Genomic DNA, 27,500 nt, shown 5'->3' on the forward strand with positions numbered 1-27,500 from the left:
CACGCACGCACACACACACACGCACGCACGCACGCACGCACGCACGCACACACAACACACACACACACACACACACACATACACACACACACAGATATATATATATATAGAGAGAGAGATATATATACATATATAGCCTTCTTTTAACTATTTTAGTTTCCGTATAATATAACGTAATAACGTTTTTCCGGAACCGCTTTGCAGATCATGCGATAAGGCCTGTGCCTGACATAAACATAACGCCGAACGATTATAACCTATATTTCAAATGAAAGTTTGAATGGAAATTTTAAACTCTAAATAACAGTTTTTATCTATATGATCACATAACTGACTTCCATACATATGTACATGCCATTAACACGCGCGCCCACACACACGCTCGCACGCAGATAGAGTCAATATTTCTGACGCGGAGTTTAATCGTTGCATTATTTGTTGGGAGTGTGAATCACGCCTCGGTCAGTTAAACAACGGAAATAACATTGACAATGATGAGGCATTTGTCTATCGATCGAGATCAATTAAACACATTTGAAATACTTATACGAAACCTGATTTTTTTTTACTTAACTGATGATATCAGCACTATAGTCGAATATCGCTTGGAAGAGTGGTAAGGTTGAAAAACGGACAATTAATTGGTTACGCAGATATTTTAAAACACAGTGCAGCCGAAAATAGCTTTTATCGATTTACCCGCGGGAGCGCCAGTGTGCAGTGTGCAGTAGTTTATAGCGCCGCACAAATCTTCTGCTGCTGGCTCATCCACTCAGTCCGTACTCCCGCCCCAGTCTTAGAAGCAGTTTAAATAGGTAAGGAAAAGTCGGCCTACGCGTGATTAGCCAACGCACATAGTATGCCTGGTCAATATTTCGAGATACCTAGTACTATATTATTATGAGCAATAATATTTTGCAATTGCCTTGCGAAAGGAACGCATAGAAAAGTATAAACTTTCTACAGGGTGCAGACCTGCGTTGTGATTTTAACTTACTGTATCTCAATTTTAAAAGCTATCTGAGTTACAGGCAAAAATGTATAATTATTTAAGTTTGTTAAATTAACTACGTAGATGCGATCTTCATCAATGCTAGGTATGTGTAACGTATTATCGTGTTGATTAATCTATGTTCGCTCTGCAGCAATACCTAGACGCTGTGTAGGGAAAGCTGTCATCAGCATTTTAGCCGATCGTAAATCTAATGTGCTAGACCTACTGCCTTTGCCTTTGTGCTTACGCGTTAACCGAATACACATCGAACCTAATATAGTTGTTTAATTATAAATATTGATTTTTCTGATAATTTTTAAGTTTTTCTCGAATGCTCCAAAAGTGAACTGCTGCGAAGGCGGCAGACGATATGCTGCTTGCGGTTGCTAGCTAGCCGAAAAAAAGAGATAGAGAGAGGGGGAACGTAATGAGGAAGAGAGAGAAGTAGATGTTCAGCAGATATTCAACTCGTAGAAAACAACTCCACCATTCTTTATTTAGCGCCGTTTTTGATATATGTATCTAAAGTCTTTGCAGGTTATGAAACATATTTACGGCTATATACGCTCTCTTAGGTATAACATCTTTGTACGTGCTTGATCTTCGATGCTAGTTAGTCATTTCATACTTCCTTCCAATCACATGTCAGCCATCTCACACAGCTATGTAACAATCGGATAGTTTTTGCTTCCACTAAGGGCTACTTATCCGTATTCGAATTAAAGATAGATGGCTCGAGTTTTTATCAATTAATTATAACTTTTATATATATAGACACGCATAGCGTGAGCGACTAGTTCAAAATTGTGCAATGACGCTGTCTTGTACTGGTTATAGGTTCCTGAAGCAATCATAAAATAAAAGCGAGAAAATCAGCAGTAGATCTGTATTAATCGCTGCCCTTGTTCAATACTACTCGATGTTTGGCGTTACACCAATAGGTACTTGATGAGTCCGAGAGAGGGCGCTGCTACCTGGAAGCAGAGGATTTCCAGCAAGCATGCTCAGATGACAGACAGCGATTGCAGGCGGTACACTGCGCTATTATTACAGTCGATATTGCAGTTATAGTCGGCGTGTGTATGGAGGAGCAGTGCGAGATCAGCAGGCAGCAAGCGAGGAATTGCGGGCGCGCGTGGTTGATGCCTGCATATTACGTGCGTGGCGCAGAATGGCAGGCATAGCAGGAAGGTGTGTGGTCACGGACAGATGAAACTGGAATATAGGAGCTACGCTAGCTTTCGATTGTTCTCAGTGCTCTGCTCTGTTACTGATAGTACAACGCGAGCCAGTTGTTCTCGATGTCGTTCTGTAGTAATGTGAAGACATGCAGCCGTGGGTTCCGTATGGCAAGTGTCGGTGCAGAGCGAAGTGGTGTGTGTGCTCTGCTACCCCATAAAATTTATACCGGCAAGCCTAGTTCGGGCACACCCTCCGTGCCCGCCGCGCTAGATCTTACCCAGAATGAAGAAGCAAAACGTCAGGACTCTATCGTTGATCGTATGTTGTTTTACGTACCTGCTAGTGGGCGCAGCTGTTTTTGATGCTCTCGAATCGGAAAACGAAGTACTCGAGAATGAGTTCCTTACTACTGTCGTCAATGACTTTGTCGTAAAGTACAATGTCACTACGGAGGATCAGCTGCAGTGGGAGTTGTTGGTGGAGAGTATGATTCCCCACAAAGCTGGTGTCCAGTGGAAATTTGCGGGTGCATTTTATTTCGCCACAACGGTGATTACAACTATAGGTAAGTATTTCGTGAGTCGCGGCCATTTTATTCTCAATAAAACGCCCGAATCAAAGAGAAGGTCAAACGGCGGTGATCTGCTGCACAGTAGCAGCTTCCGCGGACGTTGCTAGCAGACGATATGATGAACGCTGCACTGACTGGAAGCACCCGGCTTGCAGATGCCCGCTTTCTATTCTATGCCTTTGTTCTCGCCGGTGCTTCCTTTGGGTGAGATCGAGTTCTTTAGTTGATAAACGCATCAATTTGTATCATTTCGCGGAACGCCGGTGACGGTGGAAAGAGCGAGGAATGCGCGAGCGGTGCGCGTAAGGCCCGCGCTGCTAGGGTCACACACGCGCGCGCGCGACGGCTGTGGAAGGCGAGTGTATTCACTAATGAGACGATATAAACGTACCATGTGCGGCAATATCAGAAGTGCATATTAACGAATGGGAAATATGTGGTGCACGATGAGTTAAAGATGAAGGTTGAATTGTCTGTCGTGCAGACAGCATGCCGTCTTTGGAATCCGGGAGCATATTATGTACATAGACACAGCAGCCGAGAGGATGAAAATTCTAGTTTGGTCACCGAGAGTAGGGCCTACATATTTACTACTTCGGCAAACCGATTTGGTGTGGTATTTCAATCACCATTTTCATTTGATCACATGTAAATTTTTCGAATAATATCGCATTGATTATACATTACCATTTGATTCTTTCTAAGAAGGGACATTTGCCAAATCAGACCAAATACAATATGATAGTGCGTCTTTGGTACGTTACATTATAGGCAAATCCCGACAGACACGCGCAAGCACGCACGCCCCCGCGAAACTTTTTTTTCCCAACGGTATACATAGTAAGGATGTATATTGCGCCTTTCTGATTTGGCTGTGTCAAATTTGCCCAAAGATGTCAGCTCCATACTCTGTAGCCAAATCCCCAATTATCATACCAAAAACTTTCCGAACTTTCTGTAAGTTTAGGTTAAGTAGTTTTTAGTATGTTTCTTTGAAAACACACTAGTTTGAATGAATTAAACGCCAAATATCATGGCCGTTCTTGACTGATTTGCTTTGACTGAAGAAGACCCTCAGACAAGGAACAAACGCGCGTTTGTAAATGTTGGTTCAAGAGTAGAGAACATGGGTCCCAATACTAACCAGATGTAATTACATCAATATAAATAGTAATCATTATATCATATAAGTAGGTTAGGTTTCATGGTTAGGATGTGTTATGTTATAGGGTGTAGTTAGGTTGGGTTAGGGTCGAAATTAGGGGTAGGGTTAGGGTTATAGGCACAGTGCGTTTTATTGGACCCATGTTCTCTATCCTTGCCCTAAATTTTTGTTTTGGTTTGAATGACCGAGCTAATAGTACAAGTGTTCTGGATGTATTTTTCCCATGAAAGAACATATTTTACTCATTATTATAACATTAATTATTATACTAATTGCAATTTTCTTGTGCAAATGGTTATTCTTCTATCTTGACATCTTAGTTTATGAGACGGGTCTAGGTTATAGTTATAGCTGCCGAGTTTTCTGTAATCGTTTATGTTACGTGCCGTGGTCGCGATTGTTAGTGCATCGTTTCAGCTGTACTCTCAGGTTAAACAGTGTAAAACACATAGGTTACTACTTACGACTGACTACCTACTACTAGCGTCATGCCAACGAGTACGAGTACGTATAGCTCTAGTACTGTCGTAGCCGCTAAGTACTTAGTCCGTCGTAGCTCCTAGTACTAGTGGCTACCGTCGTAGCCCTTCGCCCTGTCCTCCTGCGACGAGCACTGAACGCATGCGTGACTACGTAGTATGTAAATTACGGAGAGCCAGATACCTCTCATAACATTGGATTGGAGATGTGAAAACAACGCATTGTGCCAGAAAGAATTCGCAATTATAGAGAATTATATTGTATATTATATCGAGTACTAAAGTTTACGTTTTTCATGAAAATACATCAGAAACACGTACTTATCTAGCGGTCATAAACACAAACGAAACATTTACAAATGCGTTTGTTCCTTGTCAAAGGCAAAGCAAAGTCGACAGCAGCCAACAGAAGGCGCTAAATTTCTTCGCTATGTTATACCGTTTGGGAAAAAAAGTTTCGTCCGCCCGCCCGCCCGCCCAGCTACGCACGCACCACACACACACACGCACGCACGCACGCACGCCACGCACGCACACACAGACAATCACCACACACACAACACACATTACACACACACACAGATATATATATATATATGAGAGAGAGATATATATACCATATATATGCCTTCTTTAACTATTTTAGTTTCCGTATAATATAACGCTAATAACGTTTCCGGAACCGCTTTGCAGATCATGCGATAAGGCCTGTGCCTGACATAAACATAACGACCGAACGATTATAACCTATATTTCAAATGAAAGTTTGAATGGAAATTTTGAACTCTAAATAACAGTTTTTATCTATATGATCACATAACTGACTTCCAACATATGTACATGCCATAACACGCGCGGCCCACACACACGCTAGCACCGCAGATAGAGTCAATATTTCTGACGCGGAGTTTAATCGTTCAGATTTTGTTGGGAGTGTGAATCACGCTCGGTCAGTTAAACAACCGGAAATAACATGACAATGATGAGGCATTTTGTCTATCGATCGAGATCAGATTAAACACATTTGAAATACTTATGACGAAACCTGATTTTTTTACTTAACTGATGATACAGAGCACTATAGTCAGATACGTCTTGGAAGAGTGGTAAGGTTGAAAAACGCAAATGAATTGGTTACGCAGATATTTTAAAACACAGTGCAGCCGAAAAATAGCTTTTATCGATTACCCGCGGGAGCGCCAGTGTGCAGCTGTGCAGTAGTTTATAGCGCCGCACAAATTTCTGCTGCTGGCTCATCCACTCAGTCCGTACTCCCGCCCCAGTCTTAGAAGCAGTTTGTAAATAGTTAAGGATAAAGTCGGCCTACGCGTGATTAGCCAACGCACATAGTATGCCTGTTCAATATTTCGAGATTCCTAGTACTAATATTATTATGACAAATAATATTTGCAATTGCCTTGCGAAAGGAACGCATAGAAAAGTATAAACTTTCTACAGCAGGTGCAGAACCTGCGTTGTGATTTTAACTTACTGTATCTCAATTTTAAAAGCTATCTGAGTTAGCAGGCAAAAATGTATAATTATTTAATTGTTAAATTAACTACGTAGATGCGATCTTCATCAATGCTAGGTATGTGTAACGTATTATCGTGTTGATATCATATGTTCGCTCTGCAGCAATACCTAGACGCTGTGTAGCGGAAACCTGTCATCAGCATTTAGCCGACGTAAATCTAATGTCGTAGACCTACTGCCTTTGCCTTTGTGACTTACGCGTTAACCGAATACACATCGAACCTAAATAGTTGTTTAATATAATATTGATTTTTCTGATAATTTTTGTAAAGTTTTTCTCGAATGCTCCAAAGTGAACTGCTGCGAAGGCGGCAGACGATATGCTGGCTTGCGGTTGCTAGCTAGCCGAACAATCTCTCTCTCTCTCTCTCTCTCTCTCTCTCTTCTCTTCTCTCTCTCTCTCTCTCTCTCTCTCCTTCTTTCTCTCTTCTCGCTCCTCTCTCTCTCTTTCTCTCTCCCCCCCTCTCTCTCTCTTTCTCTCCCCCCCTCTCGTCTCTCCTCCTACCTCTCTCTCTCACTCTCTCTCTCTCTCTCTCTCTCTGCCAGAGCGGTGCCATCTTGATGAGCGCATCTCGGCGCGCCGTACGCCTTACATCACCGTCTATTATGTCCTTCTTACGGGCAGCACCAGCAAAGGGTCGGCAACCGAGTCCGGGGTGATGTTGTCCTCCAGTGTTGAAACAACACAACTATATGCGCCTGCAGCTTTAATACACTTTGCTGACTTAACACGGACGCCACGTTCTATTGCGGACAGGAAAATTGTGGGTTCTGACATGTTTAAATATTGCGAATACTAAAGTGTAGCCGCTGTTAACACGAACATTCATGATTGCATACAGGGTTTCGACAGGCCGCGCGGTCTAATGACCCGTGCCGCTTTCTTACACTTAGCGTGGCCGTTGAATAAAGTGTGATCTTGGAACGCGCTATATATGGATATCGATGGATAATACAATAACAAGAATAATACCATATGGTAGAGTAATGCAATAACAATGGATGCCGCTAGAAGGGATGTATTAATAGTTTATAGAGGCTCTGCTGCATGCGTATGTTGCTTTTGAAATATTTACGTGTATATAACGTGGATTTTCCTCGTTTACTTTATCCTCACAGTGCCACGTCATATCGTTTCAATAGTCTGCTGCTCTGCTATGTGAATGACAATGTATTATATTACCTTCTAGTTATTTGCACGTAGGCATGTGATCACAGCAACCTTGGTCGAACACTGGGCACTCGTTTCGTTCATCATAGCATTTCTATGCGTACTTTATACGGTATAGGTTATAGATATGTAATAAATATATCATCACCATCAATCGTAATTATTATCATCATCATCGCCGTCGTCGGTGTCGTCGTCGTCGTCGTTGTCGACTTCATAAGCGGCTCGTATGTTGGTTTATCGTTTATTTTAGCGACAGTTTTTTAACGGCTGAACACTTAACACGGCGATGAAACAAATACGCGCTGCTGACCCTCAACTCTAACACGCCCCCGTTATTACGCCCGTAAGGACATGATGATGATTCTCATCGACATGCTGACCTAATGTACTTATTGTACATCAATAATGTAATCTTATATATCTTATCAAATAATGTGATGTTCTAAACTCGTCCGATATACATAGCAAGCTAATGAGGAGAGTAAGACGCGATGTCTCTTTATCGAGAGGGCTGCTGTAATACCAGTTCGCCGGTTTGTCGTTAGCTGTCCGACGCTCGGACGTCCTGCGTGGCAGACGCCATGCGTGCAGCGTGCGTGGCTATATATAGCGCCATTAACCCATGCTGATTTTATCCGCGATGCTAAACTACACAAAATATAGGGCGTGTGTGCCAGACTGTATCGCCGTATGCCAGTTGAGCAGACAGGCGTTTCTCTATATCAGGAGTTAATAATGACAAATATTTGTCATTATTAACCCTGGCTATATATATGCATGTATTTCGAAATTGTCTACTGTTTCGGTAGAATTATGGTAGTGGCCGCGCGGTAGATCGTATTCGAGTAGGTGGCATGGCGGGAACCCCCCCCCCCCTGGTCATGGTGCTTTCGCGTTTCTAGTGACGCCTCAGTCACCTCAAAATCCGGTGGTTGTATGAAACACAAGATTAAATCTCCTCTCAATCCGTATGACGACAGTAAATGTGCGCTTTCAGTGAGATGATGAGCTTGAAACGAATACATCGAACATGGATTTTGTTGGTGAGCTTTATCGGATGGGAACTATCATAATAGGGCCTTTCAATGCATACCAGTTTTTTGATAACAGCATCTTAAAAACGCGCCTGCGTAAAGCTAGATTTACACTATACATTTTTTATTGTTTTCGTTGAAAAGCTGACGAGGCGATCAATGTGTTAACTTTCTATCAGATGTTCAGCGCGTCCAAATATATAAATTTGCGCCAGGTATAGCGCGTGTGCCGCTAATAATAGAAATGTGCACGTAAATAACTCGAGTTGAGACAATGATACAATGGAGGAGGAAGTGCTACTAGTACTCGTCATTGCTTTCCTAAAAACGCTGAAGAGATTTGAGAAGGAAAGTGTGGGAACACTTAAAGGGTCGTAAATCACCATGCGGTAGGTAAATTTATGTAATAAACCCGGTCGTCGCAAAGCAGGGCGCGATCGATATGCATTTTACGTTTTTCCACCCCACCCATTCGTATATTTATTTTGCACATTTCAGGTACGTGCCGCAGGAATAATCTTCATCCGGAAGGGGGGGGGACACGGCTCCTGAGAGCTATAATCAGAGTGGCGGCATTGCATAAAGTTGATCAACTCGCGGAGAAGAAATTGAGAAATTAGAACATTCCCTCAACTAGTTGACATCGACTAGTTGAGCGTGCAACTTTAACGTTTGCACTGTCGTCTTTTTGTCAAAATGTTTATCAACTCGCTCAACTCGTCAATTTTTTAACTAAAAAACTCGTGGCTCTATATATACTACGTTACCTTTGTCTACATGTAGAGATAGGATACCTCTAGAACATTTTACGTCCCGTAAACACGTGAACTTGTTTTGTGGCAGCATTTCCATATTTAGTTTTCGCGAATCTTTGGAATGCAGGTATTAGTTTTCTGCTCATTTGCGGTTTCATAGCCTATAACAGCACAAACTCGTAATTTTTATGCTGGAGTGATAAGTCATTAATATTTCCGCTAACAGGTAACACCTAATTTGTCTACATCTATTAATTTTTCGATTTATTTGAGAGATGATTATTTTAATGCTCGTAGCTTTGCTGAATCTCCGACTTTGATTTGCTGTTAATCGTTAAAGCCGTTCACACAGCTGGTCCGGAAGTACAGCTGGTCTAAAAACACGACCGCCCCGGAAACATGGCGCTTAGCTGCAGTTATTCCAGAATTAGCCAGGCGCCCACCGCCACATTGGTGCACAGCGCTCGTCTCTGCACACTGTCGAGCGCATTTATATCTATGCCGCCTGCTCCATTTGCCGCGGCGGGCGTTCGACGTGAGGAAAATAACGAGCCGCAGGAGTAAAGCAGTGCTTTTACACGATGTGCTGAGCTGTTAATGGGCAGGCAACTTTTTTTAATCCGTTTTCGCGGTTGTCGCGTGTGTGCCAGGCCGTCTTCGTCTAAGCGTGGTGGCAGCGTTATACTACATCAACGATGCAGATTCTAGCGTCTGTCTATACGTACCGCTGCGGTTTATAACCACAAGGACTATACGTATGTGATTTAGTCTCCTACACATCCGTGGTTATCATTACTTGTCCGCCGTACTATCCGCTTCAGTATGGTAAAGCGAGTAGAGTAGAGTAGGCACCGTGAGCATACGTACTCGACGCATTTACTGTCGCAGATATATGTTGAACGACGGTTTCGTCACAGTTGGTAGTTTAGGCCGCTATAGATGTGCGTGTTGTTTTTCTACATGCAGAGTGTGCGCTGCACATGGCCTGCAGAGTATACTAGGTCGTTACCACAGAAGCGAAACATGTTAGGTAGAGTCAGTACCCTCCGCTACCGCCTGCAAACGCTCTCATCTTACTCTCCAGACGCAGCTGTTGCTTATACCCGCTAGCAGCATAGCGCATTACCATGCGGTTGTACGCCTGAGGGAATCTGCCGAATGCTGCAGACAGTGCTCGATGCACACTAGCAGTCCTGGATGACACACTGCAGCATTACAACTTCATTCTCCCTTACTGGCTTCTCTTCTCCGTGTTTTGCGCGCTCTCTCGTCTCTTTGTATCTATGTATGCATGTATCTGCCTATCTATCTATCTATCTATCTATTTATCTATCTATCTATCTATCTATCTATCTATCTATCTATCTATCTATCTACCTATCTATATATCTATCTATCCATCAATCTCTAGTAACTACCTACATACCTACCTACCTACCCACACACCCACCCTTCTTTCCATCCATCCATCCATCCATCCATCCATCCATCCATCCATTCATCCATCCATCCATCCATCCGTCCATCCGTCCAACCATCCATCCATCCATCCATCCATCCATCCATCCATCCATCCATCCATCCATCCATACCATCCAATCCATCCATCCATCCATCCATCGCATCCATCCATCATCCACATCGCATCCATCCATCCATCCATCCATCCATCACATCCATGCCATCCATCCCATCCATATCTACATCCATCCAGCCATATCCATACAATAATACATCCCAATTCAATTCATCCATTTATCCATCCATCATCCAATCCATCCATCCATCCCATCCATCCATATCCACCATCCAGTCCTCCATCCATCCATCCATCCATCCATCCATCCATCCATCCATCCATCCTCCTCCACCATCCATCCAATCCATCCATCCATCCCTCCATCTCTCTGCTTCTATCTCTCTCTTCTCTATTCTCTCTCCTCTTCCTCTCTCTCCTCCTCTCTCTCTTTCTCTCTTTCTCTCTCTCTCTCTCTCTCTCTCTCTCCTCTCACTCTCTTTATGGGTCATAGATTGGACGGACGGACAAACAGATGGTGGACTGACGGCGGATGGTACGGACGGACGGGCTGATGTATAGATGGATTGTTAGATGGTTGAATGGAGGATGGATGGGTATGATGATGGATGGATGGATGATGGTATGGATGATAGATGGATGATGGATGGATGATGGGATATGGATGGATGGATGGAATGGATGAGGAGGGATGATGGATGATGAGGAGGATGGATGATTGATGGATGGAGCTGATGGAGTGATGGATGGATTGGATGGATGGATGGATGGATGGATGGATGGATGGATGGATGGGATGGATGGATGGTGGATGGATGATGGATGGATGATGGATGGATGATGGATGGATGATGGTATGGATGGATGGAGGATGGCCAATGGATGGATTGATGGCATGAAATGAATGAATAGAGTGATGGATATGGAGGGATGAATGGATGGATGATGGGGATGGATGGATAGATGGATGGATGGATGGATGGATGGATGGATGGAGGATGGATGGATGGATGAATGGATGGATGGATGGATGGATGGATGGATGGATGGTTGGACGGATGGATGGATGGATGGATGGATGGATGGATGGATGGATGGATGGATGGATGGATGCATGCATGGATGGATGCATGGATGTATGGGTGGATGGATGGGTAGATGAATTAATGTGAGAGTAAACAGTAAGTCGTTATGAAAGAGAGACGGAAAGAGACGCCGATGGAGAAACAAGAGATGAAGAGAGCGCGCGAGCGAGAGAGAGAGAGAGAGAGAGAGAGGAGAGACACCTATCATTGATATGATGTCGATGAACATAATACCGTATGCTAATGAAGATAGTCATACCATTAGATTAATTTACGGATGCTGCATAGGTATCTCTACTGTCATGGCGAAATATCGGTTAATTATGAACATGCTTGTGTATATAATCGGGGTATACATCGGGGTTTCATATCGCGCGTGTTCAAACAGTTTTTCGTAAATACGGACGGAAAATCGTTGTTCGTGCTAGTGCCAGGATACCTTGTATAGGGTAGGCTGAGTATGGATAGATACGCCTTGACTCCATCGCTCATTACCGTTCCAGCCACTATTATCAACCGACGCCTACGAGTGAATTCTCAACTATTTTGCTGCCTATACCATTTTGCGGCGCAGGGTTATCTCTACGATTGGCTCGCCATTTTCCGTCGCATCTCGAGCCGAGAGCGTAATTGCTATATGCGTCGGCAATATCCAAAACACGCGTGACGCATATTTTTAAGAAACTCGGACGACACGCGTCTGGCACGTCTCGGCCGTCGCACGTGTGCGTCTCGCCGCCTATACAAATCGCAGGTGGATTCATTGCGTATGGTGTGATCAGAGTAGAAGAGAGAGTACACTGCCCTCGCGGCGAAACGGCAGCAGATGGCGGCAAAGTTGGCAGATTTGCTGTGTAAAGTAAATGAATGCATGTGCACGCCAGACGCCCTTTAAAGTGCTTGTTAGACAAAAACCTTGAATAATATTCGTTCAGCTGCCGTTTGTTTGGGTCGTTAGAAATTAGTCATTCGCCATTAATTAATCAAACTATACCATGAAGAACATTTGATATAACGAACCGCAGTTGATATAATATTTCAGTCTTCGCTATTTGCATAAGCTCTCGCCACACAAAATGCAGAATCTTGATTTTTACGGCGACGGTTTTTGTTGCATTGAAGTTTGGAAATAATTGCGGTTGTTGATATCTTTATTGATCGAGGGTGCATGAGGAGCAATCTCATAAAGAACACTGCTTCTGCTTGGGGAAACAAAATCATAACGCGAAAAGAGGAATATGTACGACAATGCAATAGAATCAATGTGGTAGGGTATTATAATTACACCTATACACGTTGGTCATTATTTTGCATCGTAAAAGGTAAATGGTAATGTACGCCACTATATGTGCATAATAAAACACTAGCACGCCACGTTCGCTGCTTTTCCACTTTGGTTAAAAGTACGGCAACGCCACCTGGTAGTCGATACTGATCATCGAGTTGCATCGCAAATTAGCGGCTATATGATCGCGTTAAGATTACTTCCGTCTATCGCGTAGTTTTTACAAGGAAAATGTCTAATTCATAGCATCTACATAAATTCTCAACAACGAAGGACTCGCTAGCAACAGGCTGGCTGCGCGTGTTACATGAACCTGAGTACAGCCGCCGGCGGATATCACTCCGCGTCCGCGTTATCGCGCAATATCGTAGCCTGCCTGCACGCACGAAGGCAAACATGGCGTCGAATCACGGCTCTTCTGCTACAGTGTCAAAGCTGCCATTTTGTTCCCCGGTATTTCTCCTCGAATTTTGTCCTGCTATGATTGCAAACAGTGTACTGAATCTGCGCGGGTGTACGGATTTACGCAGTCTCTACCATAGAAGTAGAACGCTCATACCCAGGCGCGCAGCGTCGCCAGTTTCTGACCACTGTCACGTGACCAGCGCCATATTGGTGCATTCACCCTGCTTAGCGCATCACTAGTAAAGCTTGACCCCCTTACACAATTTTTAATACCAAATGCAAAGAAAATATGATAAGAAAGTAGTAGTTGAATGCCAAAATACCCGGCGTTAATGACTGTTAAGGGCCGGACACACTAGGCGATTAAATCGGGCGACTAAATCGCCCGATTCTATCGCGCGAGTCGAGTGGACACACTAGGCGATTAAATTGGGCGATTAAATCGGGCGACTAAATCGCCCGATTCTATCGCGCGAGTCGAGTGGACACACTAGGCGACTAAATCGCCGGTGAAATCGCCTAGTCGTGCATGCATGTGCACGTAGACGTGCGTGCGTGCGTGCGTGTGCGCGTACACCTGCGTGCATGCATGCGTGCGTGCGTGTGTATGTAAACGTGCGTGCATGCGTGCGTGTGTGCGTGCGTCTGTGCGTGTGCACGTATACGTGCGCGCGTGCGTGCGTGCGTGCGTGCGTGTGCAAGTACACGTGCGTGCGTGTGTACGTACACGTGCGCGCGTGCGTGCGTGCGTGCGTGCGTGCGTGTGTACGTGCTCGTGCGTTCGTGCGTGCGTGCGTGCGTGTGAACGTACACGTGCGTGCGTGTGTGCGTGTATATATGCCTAAGGCATATATGCCTTCTTTATATGCTCTTGGTATAATTCCATTCATTCACAATATTTTAACGGCTTGTAACTGTGCGCAACTTAGTTCCATATTCTATTATTTGGTATTTCAAAACATAGGCACAATCAGATCTTTTTTATTGCGAGCAAATATATATACTGTATGTAACAACAATTAAAAATGGGTGTGTCGCCACATCGCCGTGTTGCCATGTGGGTGTGTCGCCACATTGCCGTGTCGCCATGTGGGCCCGTCGCCACATCGCCGTGTTGCCATGTGGGCGCGTTGCCACGTCGCCATGTCGCCATGTGGGTGTGTCGCTACATTGCTGTGCCGCCATGTGGGCGCGTTGCCATGTGGGTGTGTCTCCACATCGCTGTGCCGCCATGTGAGCGCGTCGCCATGTGGGCGCCTCGCCGTGTCACCATGTGGGCGCGTCGCCGTGTCACCATGTGGGTACATCGCCATGTGAGCGCGTCGCCATGTGAGCGCGTCGCCATGTGGGCGCCTCGCCATGTGAGCGCGTTACCGTGTCGCCATGTGGGCGCATTGCCATGTGAGTGCGTCGCCATGTGGGCACGTTGCCGTGTCGCCATGTGAGCGCGTCGCTATGTGGGCGCATCGCCATGTGAGCGCGTCGCCATGTGGGCGCATCGCCATGTGAGCGCGTTGCCATGTGAGCGCGTCGCCATGTGGGCGCATCGCCATGTGAGCGCGTTGCCATGCGAGCGCGTCGCCATGTGGGCGCATCGCCATGTGAGCGCGTCGCTATGTGAGCGCGTCGCCATGTGAGCGCCTCGCCATGTGAGCGCGTTGCCGTGTCGCTATGTGGGCGCGTAGCCATGTCACCATGTGAGCGCGTCGCCGTGTCGCCATGTGGGCGCATTGCTGTGTCGCCATGTGTGTACATCGCCATGTGGGCGCATCGCCATGTGGGCACGTCGCCATGTGAGTACATCGCCATGTGGGCGCCTCGCCATGTGGGCGCGTCGCCGTGTCGCCATGTGGGCGCCTTGCCATGTGAGCGCGTCGCCGGTTCACCATGTGGGCGCGTCGCCGTGTCGCCATGTGGGCGCGTCGCCGTGTCGCCATTTGAGCGCGTCGCCGTGTCGCCATGTGGGCGCGTCGCCGTGTCGCCATGTGGGCGCGTAGCCGTGTCACCATGTGAGCGCGTCGCCGTGTCGCCATGTGGGCGCATTGCTGTGTCACCATGTGGGCGCGTCGCCGTGTCACCATGTGGGCGCGTTGCCACGTAGCCGTGTCGCCATGTGGGCGCGTCGCCGTGTGGGCGCGTCGCCACGTAGCCGTGTCACCATGTGAGCGCGTCGCCGTGTCACCATGTGGGCGCGTCGCCGTGTCACTATGTGGGCGCGTCGCCGTGTCACCATGTGGGCGCGTCGCCGTGTCACCATGTGGGCGCGTCGCCACGTAGCCGTGTCACCATGTGGGCGCGTCGCCGTGTCACAATGTGGGCGCGTCGCCGTGTCACAATGTGGGCGCGTCGCCGTGTCGCCATGTGGGCGCGTCGCCACGTAGCCGTGTCGCCATGTGGGCGTCTCACCATGTGAGCGCGTCGCCGTATCACCATGTGCCTTCATTTCTGACTATGAATTGTTTGTGACATGACTATGTACAGGGGGGGGGCACTTTTTAGGTCGTGTTCATTATGAATGTGAATATGTGTCATATGTGAATGTGTCATTTATTGAATATGTTGGGTTGACCACCGTGGGGATGAGGGCAACAGCAAAACTCTTTCTTGGAATTGTGAAAAAAGCTGCAAAAGGGTTGTAATCTCTGCTTTGCCATTCAATTGCATAATTTAACCCATGCATCATATCATGCATGTATCATGCAGGTATCTGCGCGACTATTATATTTGTCAATCCACCCCCTTAAATCCGCCACTGATGTAATGTCCGCGGGTGGGCGTGATCCTGCAGCCAGTGGTTCACTGTAGAAACCTATCTCTGGTGCCATAGTAGTGTTTTCCTCGCCTGAGTCTAGAATTTGTCAACGGCGAGTCGACTGCCCAGGAATGCTCTCATGAATCGAAGGCAAACCTCCTCATATACGTATATGAGAAGGCTGAATGCATGTGGTATATAGACAAGGCTGAATATAGAGACCGGGACAAGAGGCAGAAAGCGATAAAAGAAATTGTGAGTGCGCTTGAATGGCCGAGTGCAGCGATGTATATGGTGTACATGTACATGTATATGGTGCCTGGCATCTGCGCTGATGTCTTTGATGACAGATAGATTTGTTCTCATACATATTCTGATTTCTGCAACATAAATAGACAGAACTGTCAGATGCCTTTTAATAGGCTTCACAAAACTCTCACACGTGCTATGTCTGGCGCGAATTTATACATGCAATAATGCCTGTATAAATAATATAGTATAATATATATATATATGTATAAATTAATCATATAGATATCCATCGCTCCACACGTACGCTCGCGGTCGAGTCTGACCGCTCGCTCGAGTTGCCAACTCGCGGTCGTCAGTGTAAACGCGCTGCACAGTTCATAGATAGGTTGATAGCGCGTTGGGAAGTTGGTATAATTCGACAATTCGCCAACTCAAAGTTGGCAGCGTAAACCCAGCTTTACATAATGTTTGGAAGGGAGTAAAAAAATTTAAATCAGGAAAATATTAATTCTAGTGCTTATAACTGACAGAAGCTAGCATTAGTGTAACTCCGAGAAACCGCCCGTGCGGTTTTAGCACTTCCCTATTGATCAAAACCTTATAGGTTGATCCTCACGACGAATCACTTTAGACACTTTTCACTTTGAATAATTTGTCTTACATGATTTGATATTGCTAATGGTGAAGACTTCAATATTAAATTTAGTGACAGATGACTCATGTGCAGGTCAACTGTCTCAGTCTTAGTGCAACATTTACCATGACGACCCGTGTGACATTACTCTAGACGTACATCATTATCCCAGCAGAGATAATAGGCCTATAGTTATTAATAATAGTAACCCGATTGAGAGGTGAACAGTAAAACAATTCAGTGGCAATGTTTGTTAACTAGATCTAGATCTATACACTCATTTTTACTACAGCGATTTGAGTGCATGGGACCACATAACACATACATTCGGCGAATGTCTGCAATGATTATTAACCTACTGTACTTGTAACCCGACCAGGCTGTGTGACTAACGTCAATATACAACAATATACAATAACGTCGGTATTCTAACCTTAGCAATACCGTTTCTTGGAGCTACTGTACTTGTTGTAGTTGTACAATACAGTGTGAGTAGGGATAATATTAATCGGTGATTTTTTTAGTCTTAGTACGTCATATTATCTTTTACAAAACATTATAGAAAAATACCTGTGGAACGTCTTTCCAGATCATTTCTGTATCCCATTGCAACAGTTGATGGCCACGCAACATGTAGGCATTTTGAAGCATTTGTTCTCAAGCTTTACTAGTGTCGTGATGCGCTAAGCAGGGAGACTGCACCAATATGGCGCTGGTCACGTGACAGTTGTGAGAAACTGGCGACGCTGCGCACAATGCGGCGCGACTGTGTACGAGCGTTCTACTTCTGTTCTATTTCTATGGTCTCTACACATCGGTTTGTGCTCCGGTCAGCGACAGCTGATGTATATTTGAGGCACGTTTGCTGCTAACTAATTGTAGCTCTGTCATTTATTATAGAAAATGTTACAACAGCTTCTATGATCGCTGCATATGGTATGGTATGGTTGCACCGTCTTCCATTTGCCAGGCGTCCTTATAGTCACACTGAGCAATTTGAGCGCCCTCGGGGACATCATATAGCTATCTTATATTAGCTGGCGGCGCCATGCTGTGCGGTTGAGTGCTGATCACGTGCTGGCATAAAGCTCGTCACCTTTCATCTCTGAGTGGCCGTCTAAAATGTTTACCCCGCAACAGTTTGGTTATCATGCGGCTAGACCACGTATACTGTAGCGAAATTACACATTCATTGTATCTCGTAGGCTGGCCGAAAGCCAAGAACTCGAATTTCGTCTAGGAAATGTTGCGTCGACATACACGATGATTATATTTTATGCATTATGGGTCACCAATCGGACAGAAAATATAATCAAGAAATCGTAGCGGCGTACGGAAATCAGTCGTTTCCCTTGCCTGCCTCTGGCATCATGCTTGGGTTATTGGCTTTATACTTGATGTGATGTGATGTTATCTCGTAAGTGTGGCGAGCGTTGAGAAGCCAGCATGGAGGGAGAGGGCCGGGTGCGCCTCCCGACGGCGGAATATAGCGTGGTTCGAACCTGAGCGAGATAGCAGCGCGCAGGAATCTATGAAAGCCATGTAAACTATTTATCATCGCCGACCATGCGTCCCTCTCGTAAACTGCGGCTATCTACGTTGTTTTGGTTTGCGATGCCGCACGTGATCATGAAAACGCGCGAGACTACGGACTTGTCCCCCTATCTGTGTAAGAAGGAGCAGAAAAACGAGCCTGGCGAGACTGATACATCCATTCGCATACTTGCGCAGTCTCTTTAAGTCGTTTTTCAGTGGAAGACTGTCGATAACAAAAACGAGTTGTCAGGCAAATAAGTTTTTCAGTCAAATCTGAGAAACGTAAGACTAATAGCGAGCAATGCTTTATCCGCTCGCCAACTGCATGTAAAAACGCTCGAGGTGGTGACGCCAAGTATAACGCTTACGACTCGAAGTTATCACACATAACGCACTTGTCTTGTGTGACATTTTTCATCGGAGACGGCGACGTTACTTTCGGTTCACAATTTGTCGCTTGACATTTATTTAAATGAGCAAGTATATATACGGTGATTTACGCACAAGCACTCATCAAAGTAACATATCCCGGGGCATGGGTTAAGGTAATTCCATGCCTATTGTAGTCCGGCAGAATAGGGCATATGGTTTGCATGGCGGTATACGTAAGTTTTTTTCTTACCGTTCGTTTTCTTATGTTCTTGCACCAAATAAGGCATTTCTAACAACTGGCAGTTGCTCAGTTGTGGGGAATTTTATTTAATGTAGATTTATTCAAAGCCGCATCATCAAACAATTGAATTTTGGATTAAATAAAGCCTAGTGTCGCAATAATGAGATGTGCAATGCATGTAAAAATTATATTATACCATCATTTACAGACTGTATTTGACATTTGAAATAGTTGTAAGCTAATAATTTACAATCATAACGTCTGTGATTAGGCATGAAAATTGGTTTACGCGTTAACCCTCTCCTATGTTAAACATGCAAAATCCACGAAAATGAGTTTTAAGTTACCTACAATTTAACATATTTTGGTACAATTTCAAAACAAAATCAGTTGGCTTTAATCGTCCTCTTCCTCCTCTTCTCTCATCAAAGGCTTCGTGTTGACGACTCTAGTTTGTTGTTAGTTTGCAAAACATTGTACACGCCAGTCTACCAATGTTACAACCACAGCCCTTGGACTTGCTATGCATCTCCCGTAAAACAAGAACACTTGATGAGCTGGTGCTGGGGAGTGCATAAAAAGGAGAGTGAGCAGGCTGTAGGACTAGTTTCCCTCATCCTCCGCTTACCCAGCGCATATTCCGTGGGATCAAGGTCTGGAATGCTCTTGTAGGGCATGTTCCAGATGCGACACTGATAGTGTGCTCTTTTGACATTTTCTTTGAATGGCTTTCTTGCGTGGGGTGGCAGAGCTTGCAAGCTTCGGTGTACTCTGTTGCTCCTTTTCTACCTGTCTTTTGTTCCAAGCTTTTAATTCTTGACTCAGTCATGTGTATGCATCATGCAGTTGTTTAGCATGCTGAGCAGAAAGCTGTGACTGGAGCAACACATCTATACAAAGTTAGCAGTCTGATTTCCATGGAGGCTCAAGCTGCATTCCCTCCACTCAAGAGTTTTTAACATTTGCCTGCTTTCGAATCCCGTAAGCACATGGGAAACAGTGTCCGCACACTGTCAGGGCATGAGGCTGCGTAACATGTGAGAATGATACTGGAAGACTTTATCCACTGTGTAGCACTTAATATCCACAAAGCTCTCTGCCTTTTTCCCTTGGTGACTGCGGGTTTGTCAATAGGGATGTTAAGGCCCATCTATCGAGAGTACTGGTACAGCAACGAGAACGTACACATCTCGTGTCATCGTGCCTCAACAATGACTACTTCTTCTCGTTTCTTGTGCTGCAGTATATCGCACTGTGCGTGACGATTAGTGTCTCTTCTTCCATGGTCTGTCTTGAGGTTGTTCTCTGAAATTACTAAGCCGTATGGAGAAAATCTCATACGCACTTCATCTTGGCAGTAATGACTAATAGTGTGGGGATGGCCTCCCAGTACATCATGTCACTTTAAAGTCTCACAAATATATCAATTCCTCATCAAATAAGCTTCGGCCATGAGCATCGTAGCAAAGCTCAGGGCGCAGACGCTGTCTGTCGTCGGTTCTGCACCGTCGGACAGTCCTGCTATCTCCACGGAGCTCGTACCGTGGGGAGCTCAAACAGTTGGGAGAAACGCCAAGGAATCTCTTACATACTTCTGCACCCAAGAGAATAAGACGAAAAGCACTTGTTTATATCAACGAGCGTTGAATGGAAAAGTGCAACCCATTCCGTACATGCTGTCTATAGAATAACTTTTTGTCATTTACACCATATTACTATTATGTGTCAGGTGTTCTAACACCAGTTTTCGAACGCGTATCTTACGGAACTCCTTACGATACGCGTAATAGCGTGAGCCTTGAAGTTAAACAGCGTTCACAACCGTAGTTTTTGGAGATGTCTACGTCGCGTTAGTAGCCTGGCGCATAAGGCGAAAGGAAATCGAATAGAGATTTACGCCAAATGCGGTTTAATAGGTTCGTGGCCTTTTTGCTATACTCTCTTTCTCTCTCTGTGTTCCACATTCGGCTGTGTGTTGCGCGCGGCCCGTCTCTTCCTCTCTCTCTCTCTCTCTCTATCTCTCTCTCTCTCTCTCTCTCTCTCTCTCCCACTTCCTCTCCTCCTATCTCTGGGATGCGATCTCCCCCCTAGCTCATCTCTCTCTCCAGTCTCTCTCTCTCTCTATATGTCTCCCACATACTTACCCGGTCGGGGCTCTATTCTATGCGTCTCCTCTGTCTCTCTGTCTCGCTCTTCTCTCGGTCTCTCACGCTCTCCTCTCTCATCTTGCTCTGCTCCGTTCTCGGTTCTCTGCTCATCTCTCATCTCGTTCTTCCATCTCGCTCTCTGTTGCTGCTCTCTCTCTCTCTCTCTATTGCTCATCGGTCCTGCATTCTCTCGTCGCTCTCTCTCATGCTCACGCTCATCCCAGTTCTCTTCTCTCTCGGCCACAAGCGATTGCGTATACGCGTATTATCTATAGCCGGTCGGTTCACCACGTCGCTATCGCTATAGCTGTAGCGAAGTACGTAGGAAAACGCACCTCATTTTTGTCAGCATAGTGATACGCATTTCCGAACTGAGTATAGCTATACGGCGTGGTCCGTTCAGACTGAGGAAATTATATCGTGAGTACGGTACGAAAAATCTGTTTCGTAGCGCGTACGACGAACCGTGGATTTTGGTCTCACGTGTGAACCGCGCAATAAGTTGGGTGTGCTGTGATATAAATGTCATTACGTAACAGTTTTTTTACCATGCTTATTAATCTTATATAGACTGATTTTGTATATATTGAAAAATTGTGTGCAATGTTATTCTCCATTTTTAGCGCTAACGTTCCTATTGTGTCCGATTATTAGTGGTATGATTAGTAGCTACGATTTGCAGGCGCAGCGGGTAATTTTATCTGCAGCAGTATTAAATAAAGGGTGTGTAGAGTAAATTCCCCAACCAACTGCCCCGAGTGACAGTTGGTGGATCATTGAAGTAGACTATAAAGGAAAGCTTTCTTAGAGGCAATAAAAAAAACATATATACCAGATTGCAAGTTCAAGCAAAAAGCCATCTTTCTGCCGGACTATAAGAGCTAAATTCATTTAAGAATTTGCGATGCAAATTATATAAATGTTATATATATATAGTATATATATATTATATATATATATATATATATACTATACAAAAAGCCTGACAAACTTTGAGTGGTATATAAGGTATGATTAAGTGTATGCGGCCAAGGCCCCGTAGCCAGGCTTTTTATTGGGGGGGGTTTCGTTTTTTTTAATTTGGGCCGGAAAGGGCGAAGCGGCCGTAGCGAGGGAGCGTCAGCGACCCGAGCTGGGGGAGGGTGTGGTAGAGAGGTGTCCCCCTCCCACCGAGGAGCTTTTGAAATTTATACATAAATGGAGCGATCTGGTGCATACCTGAGGTGAAATTCTTGCAAATTCTCAATGAAAAAAAAACGTAAAAAAAACACCGATTCAGTAAAAATGATCTTCGACTATGTAAAGTAATTTGCATAATATGAATAATAGGAATAAAGAATGTAAACGAATTGCTAAGGCGAGCAAGTACATGAAACACTTTAGAGAAATAACTGCCATCTTCACAGTGTCATTTTTTTGTTGTTGGGGGGGGGGTGGCCACAATGATACAAAAAGTTGTTTGTAGGCTAACGAGGGTGCGAAGCCACGATCAGACAGGCGAATTTTATTGGTGGGGATACTCTCATACCATGATAAAAAAAGCATGCTTAATTTGAAGGTTTTGAGGTTCAGAAGCCCCCCCCCAATATAATATAATCTCCTCTCTATGCCTCAGGGGAGAGATGATTGCGGAAACAAGATCATCCAGCTCTTTTTTTCTACGCCCTCTTCTTCCTGAGCAGTGTGAAGTGACAAATGCACAGCATCAGTGCGCGACCCACCCCTTGGGGCTTTTTGTTGTTGTTGTTGTTGTTGTTGTTTGTTGCTCGTGGGGGTCGTGCGAACCCCCAGAACCGCCCCCCCCTGGCTACGGGCCTGTAGGCAACACACTTATCACGTCTATCCCTATTAGTAAAATCGATAACGAGTGGCACCAAAACCTGTGGATCGATCATATACGTTAAAATTATCTAAATTAAATAATTCTCTAGATTTATTAAAGAAGCCATTAATAAAGGCGTCATTAAAAATAAAATCGTAATGAATGGTCAAAAACTCACTCGGCATTTCCCTAACGTTCAAGGATTACCCTATCTCAAATAGGAGAGTGGAGATCTATATGTTATATAATGTATTTTTTTATATATGTAGTATATATCAGGAGCTAATACTACATTATTAATATACATGTATTTTATAGCTCTTGATGTATTATTGTATCCCCCGAACGAAGTTCGTGGGGATACTATGGGTTTGGCATCGTCGCGCCGCCGCCGCCGCCGTCCGCCGCCGCCGTAGAGATTTCCTTGTGAACGCTCTACCGCTGCGTTCTTCTCGGATCATCTTCAAAATTTCGAATGAAGGTGCGTTATCGTAAAGCGAAAACACTTCGTTTTGGTGTGGGCGGCGTCATCGTTGCCATGGTAACAACATTTTTTGTCGAAATATTTAGAACTTGTAACTTCTGCACTTTTTACCGCATTGTCATGAAATTTATATTTGTATTAAATTATATTTAAATTAATATTAAAATTTAAATTTAAAAATTTAAAATTAAATTAAAATTAATTTAAAAATTTAAATTTAAATTTATATTTGTATTAAAATGTGTATTTAAATTCATATTTAAATTATGATTTTCATCAATATATATATATATATATATAATATATATATATATATATATATATAGGACATGTTATATATCGGCCCTGTGTGGCCAAATTCCATGACAATCGGGTAAAAACAGCACAAGTTACAGGTTTACAATATTTTTCAACAAAAATGTTGTTACCATGGCAACGATGACTCCGCCACACCAAAAAACGATTGGCGTCTTCGCTTTACCATAACACACCCTACATGCCAAATTTGAAGATGATCCGAGATCGGATAAAAACTGCCCACCAGGTCACTTCGACCTTTATTTCACCTGACTGACCTGATCATATTCTCTTCTGCTCTCTAACTCAGCCCCTAATGTGATCTAGCGCGACGCAAACTTGGTATGCTTACAACATCTTGGGAGAAGGTCTGTCGCATACCGAAACCACCACTGCCCTTGACGTTAGTTTGACCCTTCACCGTCGACTTACATTTCCTCTTCGGCCTCCTAGGGTAACCAGATTCCATATACTTGCACATCTGAGAACACAAGTTGTCTAACAAACCTTTGTCTTTGTGCACTTATTTAAACTTTACCTGCCTTCTACGGTCCTTACAGAGATATTCTATTCATACTAGATCAACGGGGATACATGTAGTTGAGCGAAACTGCTCGTTTCTAGTTAGTATAGCTCTTGAGTGTATATATATACGTCTCTCGCTTGTCGTAGCAACATTCACGCAAAATGAAAGGGAGGTGAAGCAATAATAAGGCAAGGTGTCATCTATGGACATGAATAGAAGCTTGGAATACTACAAGAAAGCTCTTATTATTTCAGTTATCTCCGTAGTTTTTTCGATTTACAGTGTTAGTTTTCAATATTGCATGCGTTCTAATCTCGCATTCTAACTCATCTTTCCCGCCGATTTCAGCTTGAGGTTGTGTCCTTCAGTATATATCTCATACAGATTTGGCATATGCGTTCGGGATTTCATTGCATTTGAGAGATTGCATGCATTTAGTTTACGTTGACGGCTTTAGTCTGTAGCCCACAACATAACCTTTTCGCTGGCCAGCTAAAATACTAATTTCTGTTTGTATCATGTGCGAGGCGCAGCGAGAAATATCGCCGAACATCACTAAAGATTAGCTAAATATCAGGAACATACAGAGAAATGTCGTGTAATGAATCCTGTTTGTAGACGGTAAGTGATCCTGGGTACATGCGTTCCTCGATGCTCCTGCCCGTGGCTCTATCCGTGTACTCTGTCTGCTAGTCTATTTGGCAGACATTCTCCGTTTGTCTAATTCTGACATTGTTAATTATCTCTATCCGTTTTTCTTGCTTCTCCTCGTCTCTCTCTCTCTCTCTCTCTCTCTCTCTCTCTCTCTCTCTCTCTCTCTCTCTCTTTTCCCACTCTCCGACCCTGTCTGCTTTTTCTTAACGCAACTTTTTCGTGCGTGCTCGGTTTTTTGCTTTCGCTTTCTCTCTCTCTCTCTCTTAATATCTTTATCTTTTCGGTCTGTCTTGCCCACATGCCTGCTCGCCTTATCTATTGTACATATATAAATTATATAATATCAAGAGCGTATAAATAAGGAGAGCGTACAACGGTGAAACCATGTTGCAGTATTAGTCGAATTAAGAAACTTTATGGGTTATTTTGATGTTTATTTATTATGATATTTTGCGGTGTTATTGATCAGCTGTCCTACCTTATTAATATAAAACAAACCGCTTGTCCCTACGATGCTCCTACGCTGAGATAATGAGCGGTGAAAATCTGGTATTTTCGCCAAAAACTGACTCGAGATCAGTGTTTACTGCGACCATGTCTCTCGCTTTGTGGCCAGTGTATTGCTTCCGGTCGCCGCTGTGTAGCGCCAGTGTAGCGCTGACTCACGTCAGTACTACAGAGATTACTATACATCCAGCGTGAGGTGGGCACAGGTGGGGTCATCACTATGACAATCAATAACAGACGTCATTCATTCCATTTGTCAATCGATCATTGTCGGAAACACGCGAGGTTTCCCGAAGTTATCTCAAAGCGAGAGACAGTCGCAGTAAACACTGATCACGAGTCGGTTTTCGGCGAAAATACTAGATTTTCACCGCTTATTATCTCAGCGTAGGGGCATCGTAGGGGCATGCGGTTTGTTTTATATTAACAAGGTAGGACAGCTGATCAATAATACTGCAAAATAAAACGGAGAAAGTTTATTAAGTCGACTAATACTGCAACATGGTTTCAGCATTTCACCGTTGTACGCTCTCCTTCTTTATACGCTCTTGCGTAATTATTTAATGTACGTTAATTAATTAATTAATTAACTTTTTTTTTTATTTAGTTATGTTACAACGTTATACGAAAAATGCAACACTGCTATGTCTATATAGTTATATATAGAGCTCGTTAATTCCCATGGGCTACTGAAGTATAGGGCGTATACACTTAATATGTGCCAATGGGCTGTTCGTTGTATATATAATACAATTTATTAGCCAGCATGACAAATACATACAAATTCGAATGTATGCTCTCACATAATTAGTTACTAACCCATTTCACCTATCTAACATAACCAATACGAAATAAGCGTATACACACCTGACGCCGTAGACGACACATGAAGAACATCATTGTTCACTTAATTGCGCATACATCTGTGGCAATGCCTTCGTCTTAATAATTGCTCAATTTTAGGTGCTGCGTGCCTACGCTAGCTAAAACTATCCTCTTGTGTAATTGTTTACTGTTTTCATATTGAGACGCGTTATTGCCACACCTGCGAAAAACGCTGAGTAACGGCCGACTCTCCTTCATCAATCGTGCGCGGACAGCACGCAAAAAGAAATCGTGATGTTAGCTTAGTCATACAAGCTAATCTTAGCAGAGTAAAGAAATTGAGCAGACACTGTGTGCTTAGCTGTATCCATAGCAACTGCATGCGTATAGCATCCGCCTGTTTTCGCTTATTCAGATAAACACCTTTAAAGGTCTCGCCATAGGCACGGGGGGGGGGGAATTTATTTTCCACGCGGAATCGCTATAATAGAATTCATGTTGAAGTTCGTACCTATAATGAAATGCAAATATCTTTTTTATTGACGTATAATGTCATAAGGTTCTTCATTGGGTATTTTTATAATCTATTAAAGTAGGTGATCACCAAGGAAACGTTGAAAATTTTTAAACTTACATTTCATACATTACGCGTGTATTAATATAGGCAATTATCTATAAAGGTTCTTGAACAATAGAAAATTTGGAAATTATCAGTTGTGTGTGGTTTTCTAATTTTATAGTCACTATTATTAAGTTGCGCAATTTTGTTATTACAGATGAAGAGAAGTAAAAGAAGAAACGGATAGGGGAAGAATACATTTGAAATTTTGCTATTTCTGTGTTTATACACACACGCACAACCATTTTCTCGTTTGTTTTACTGTAACGTCAGAACCAATTTTGCATTGGTTCTATAAACGTACACAGGATGGATAATTTTATAATTTCTCGAAAATTTCTGAAATTTACATTTATTTTAAAATTAAAATTGCGTAATTTACTCAGAAAACCGCCAACATTAGAGGCAAACAAACTGAATTCTATACTGCAATTTACAGCAATACACAGAGTTAAATCTGGTTAAGATATAGTAAAACTCCATACGACACTATAATGTAGAACCGAAGCATATATGTATGTTAAATAAGATCAAATAATTCAGTGGGTGATATTAGATTTTCCTAGATGTGTAAGATTTTATGAGGGGGCGGGAGTGGGAATTGAATAGAGAAATAGATGTGAATAATGA

At 43.8% G+C, this 27,500-nt stretch overlaps 1 protein-coding gene and 1 long non-coding RNA gene across 2 annotated transcripts in view; one reads left to right on the forward strand and one right to left on the reverse strand.

The window, feature by feature from the left end:
* Positions 1 to 1,741: 1,741 nt before the first annotated feature.
* LOC106810452 lies at positions 1,742 to 16,423 on the reverse strand. Its single transcript, XR_001394020.1, has 4 exons — positions 16,352 to 16,423; positions 13,022 to 13,032; positions 6,080 to 6,085; positions 1,742 to 1,753 (listed from the first exon to the last, which is right to left on the reverse strand). It is a non-coding gene; the product is annotated as an uncharacterized LOC106810452 (long non-coding RNA).
* LOC106810444 (two pore potassium channel protein sup-9-like) overlaps positions 2,071 to 27,500 on the forward strand; it is a 49,115-nt gene continuing 23,685 nt past the window's right edge. Inside the window, exon 1 of the mRNA XM_014813806.1 lies at positions 2,071 to 2,741. Within this exon, the coding sequence (XP_014669292.1) occupies positions 2,459 to 2,741 (283 nt within the window). The 5' untranslated portion in view covers positions 2,071 to 2,458. The remainder of the gene's footprint in view (positions 2,742 to 27,500) is intronic.

The sequence above is a fragment of the Priapulus caudatus genome, unplaced genomic scaffold (genome assembly GCF_000485595.1).
Source record: "Priapulus caudatus unplaced genomic scaffold, Priapulus_caudatus-5.0.1 Scaffold16, whole genome shotgun sequence".
Taxonomy (NCBI): Eukaryota; Metazoa; Priapulida; class Priapulimorpha; order Priapulimorphida; family Priapulidae; genus Priapulus; species Priapulus caudatus.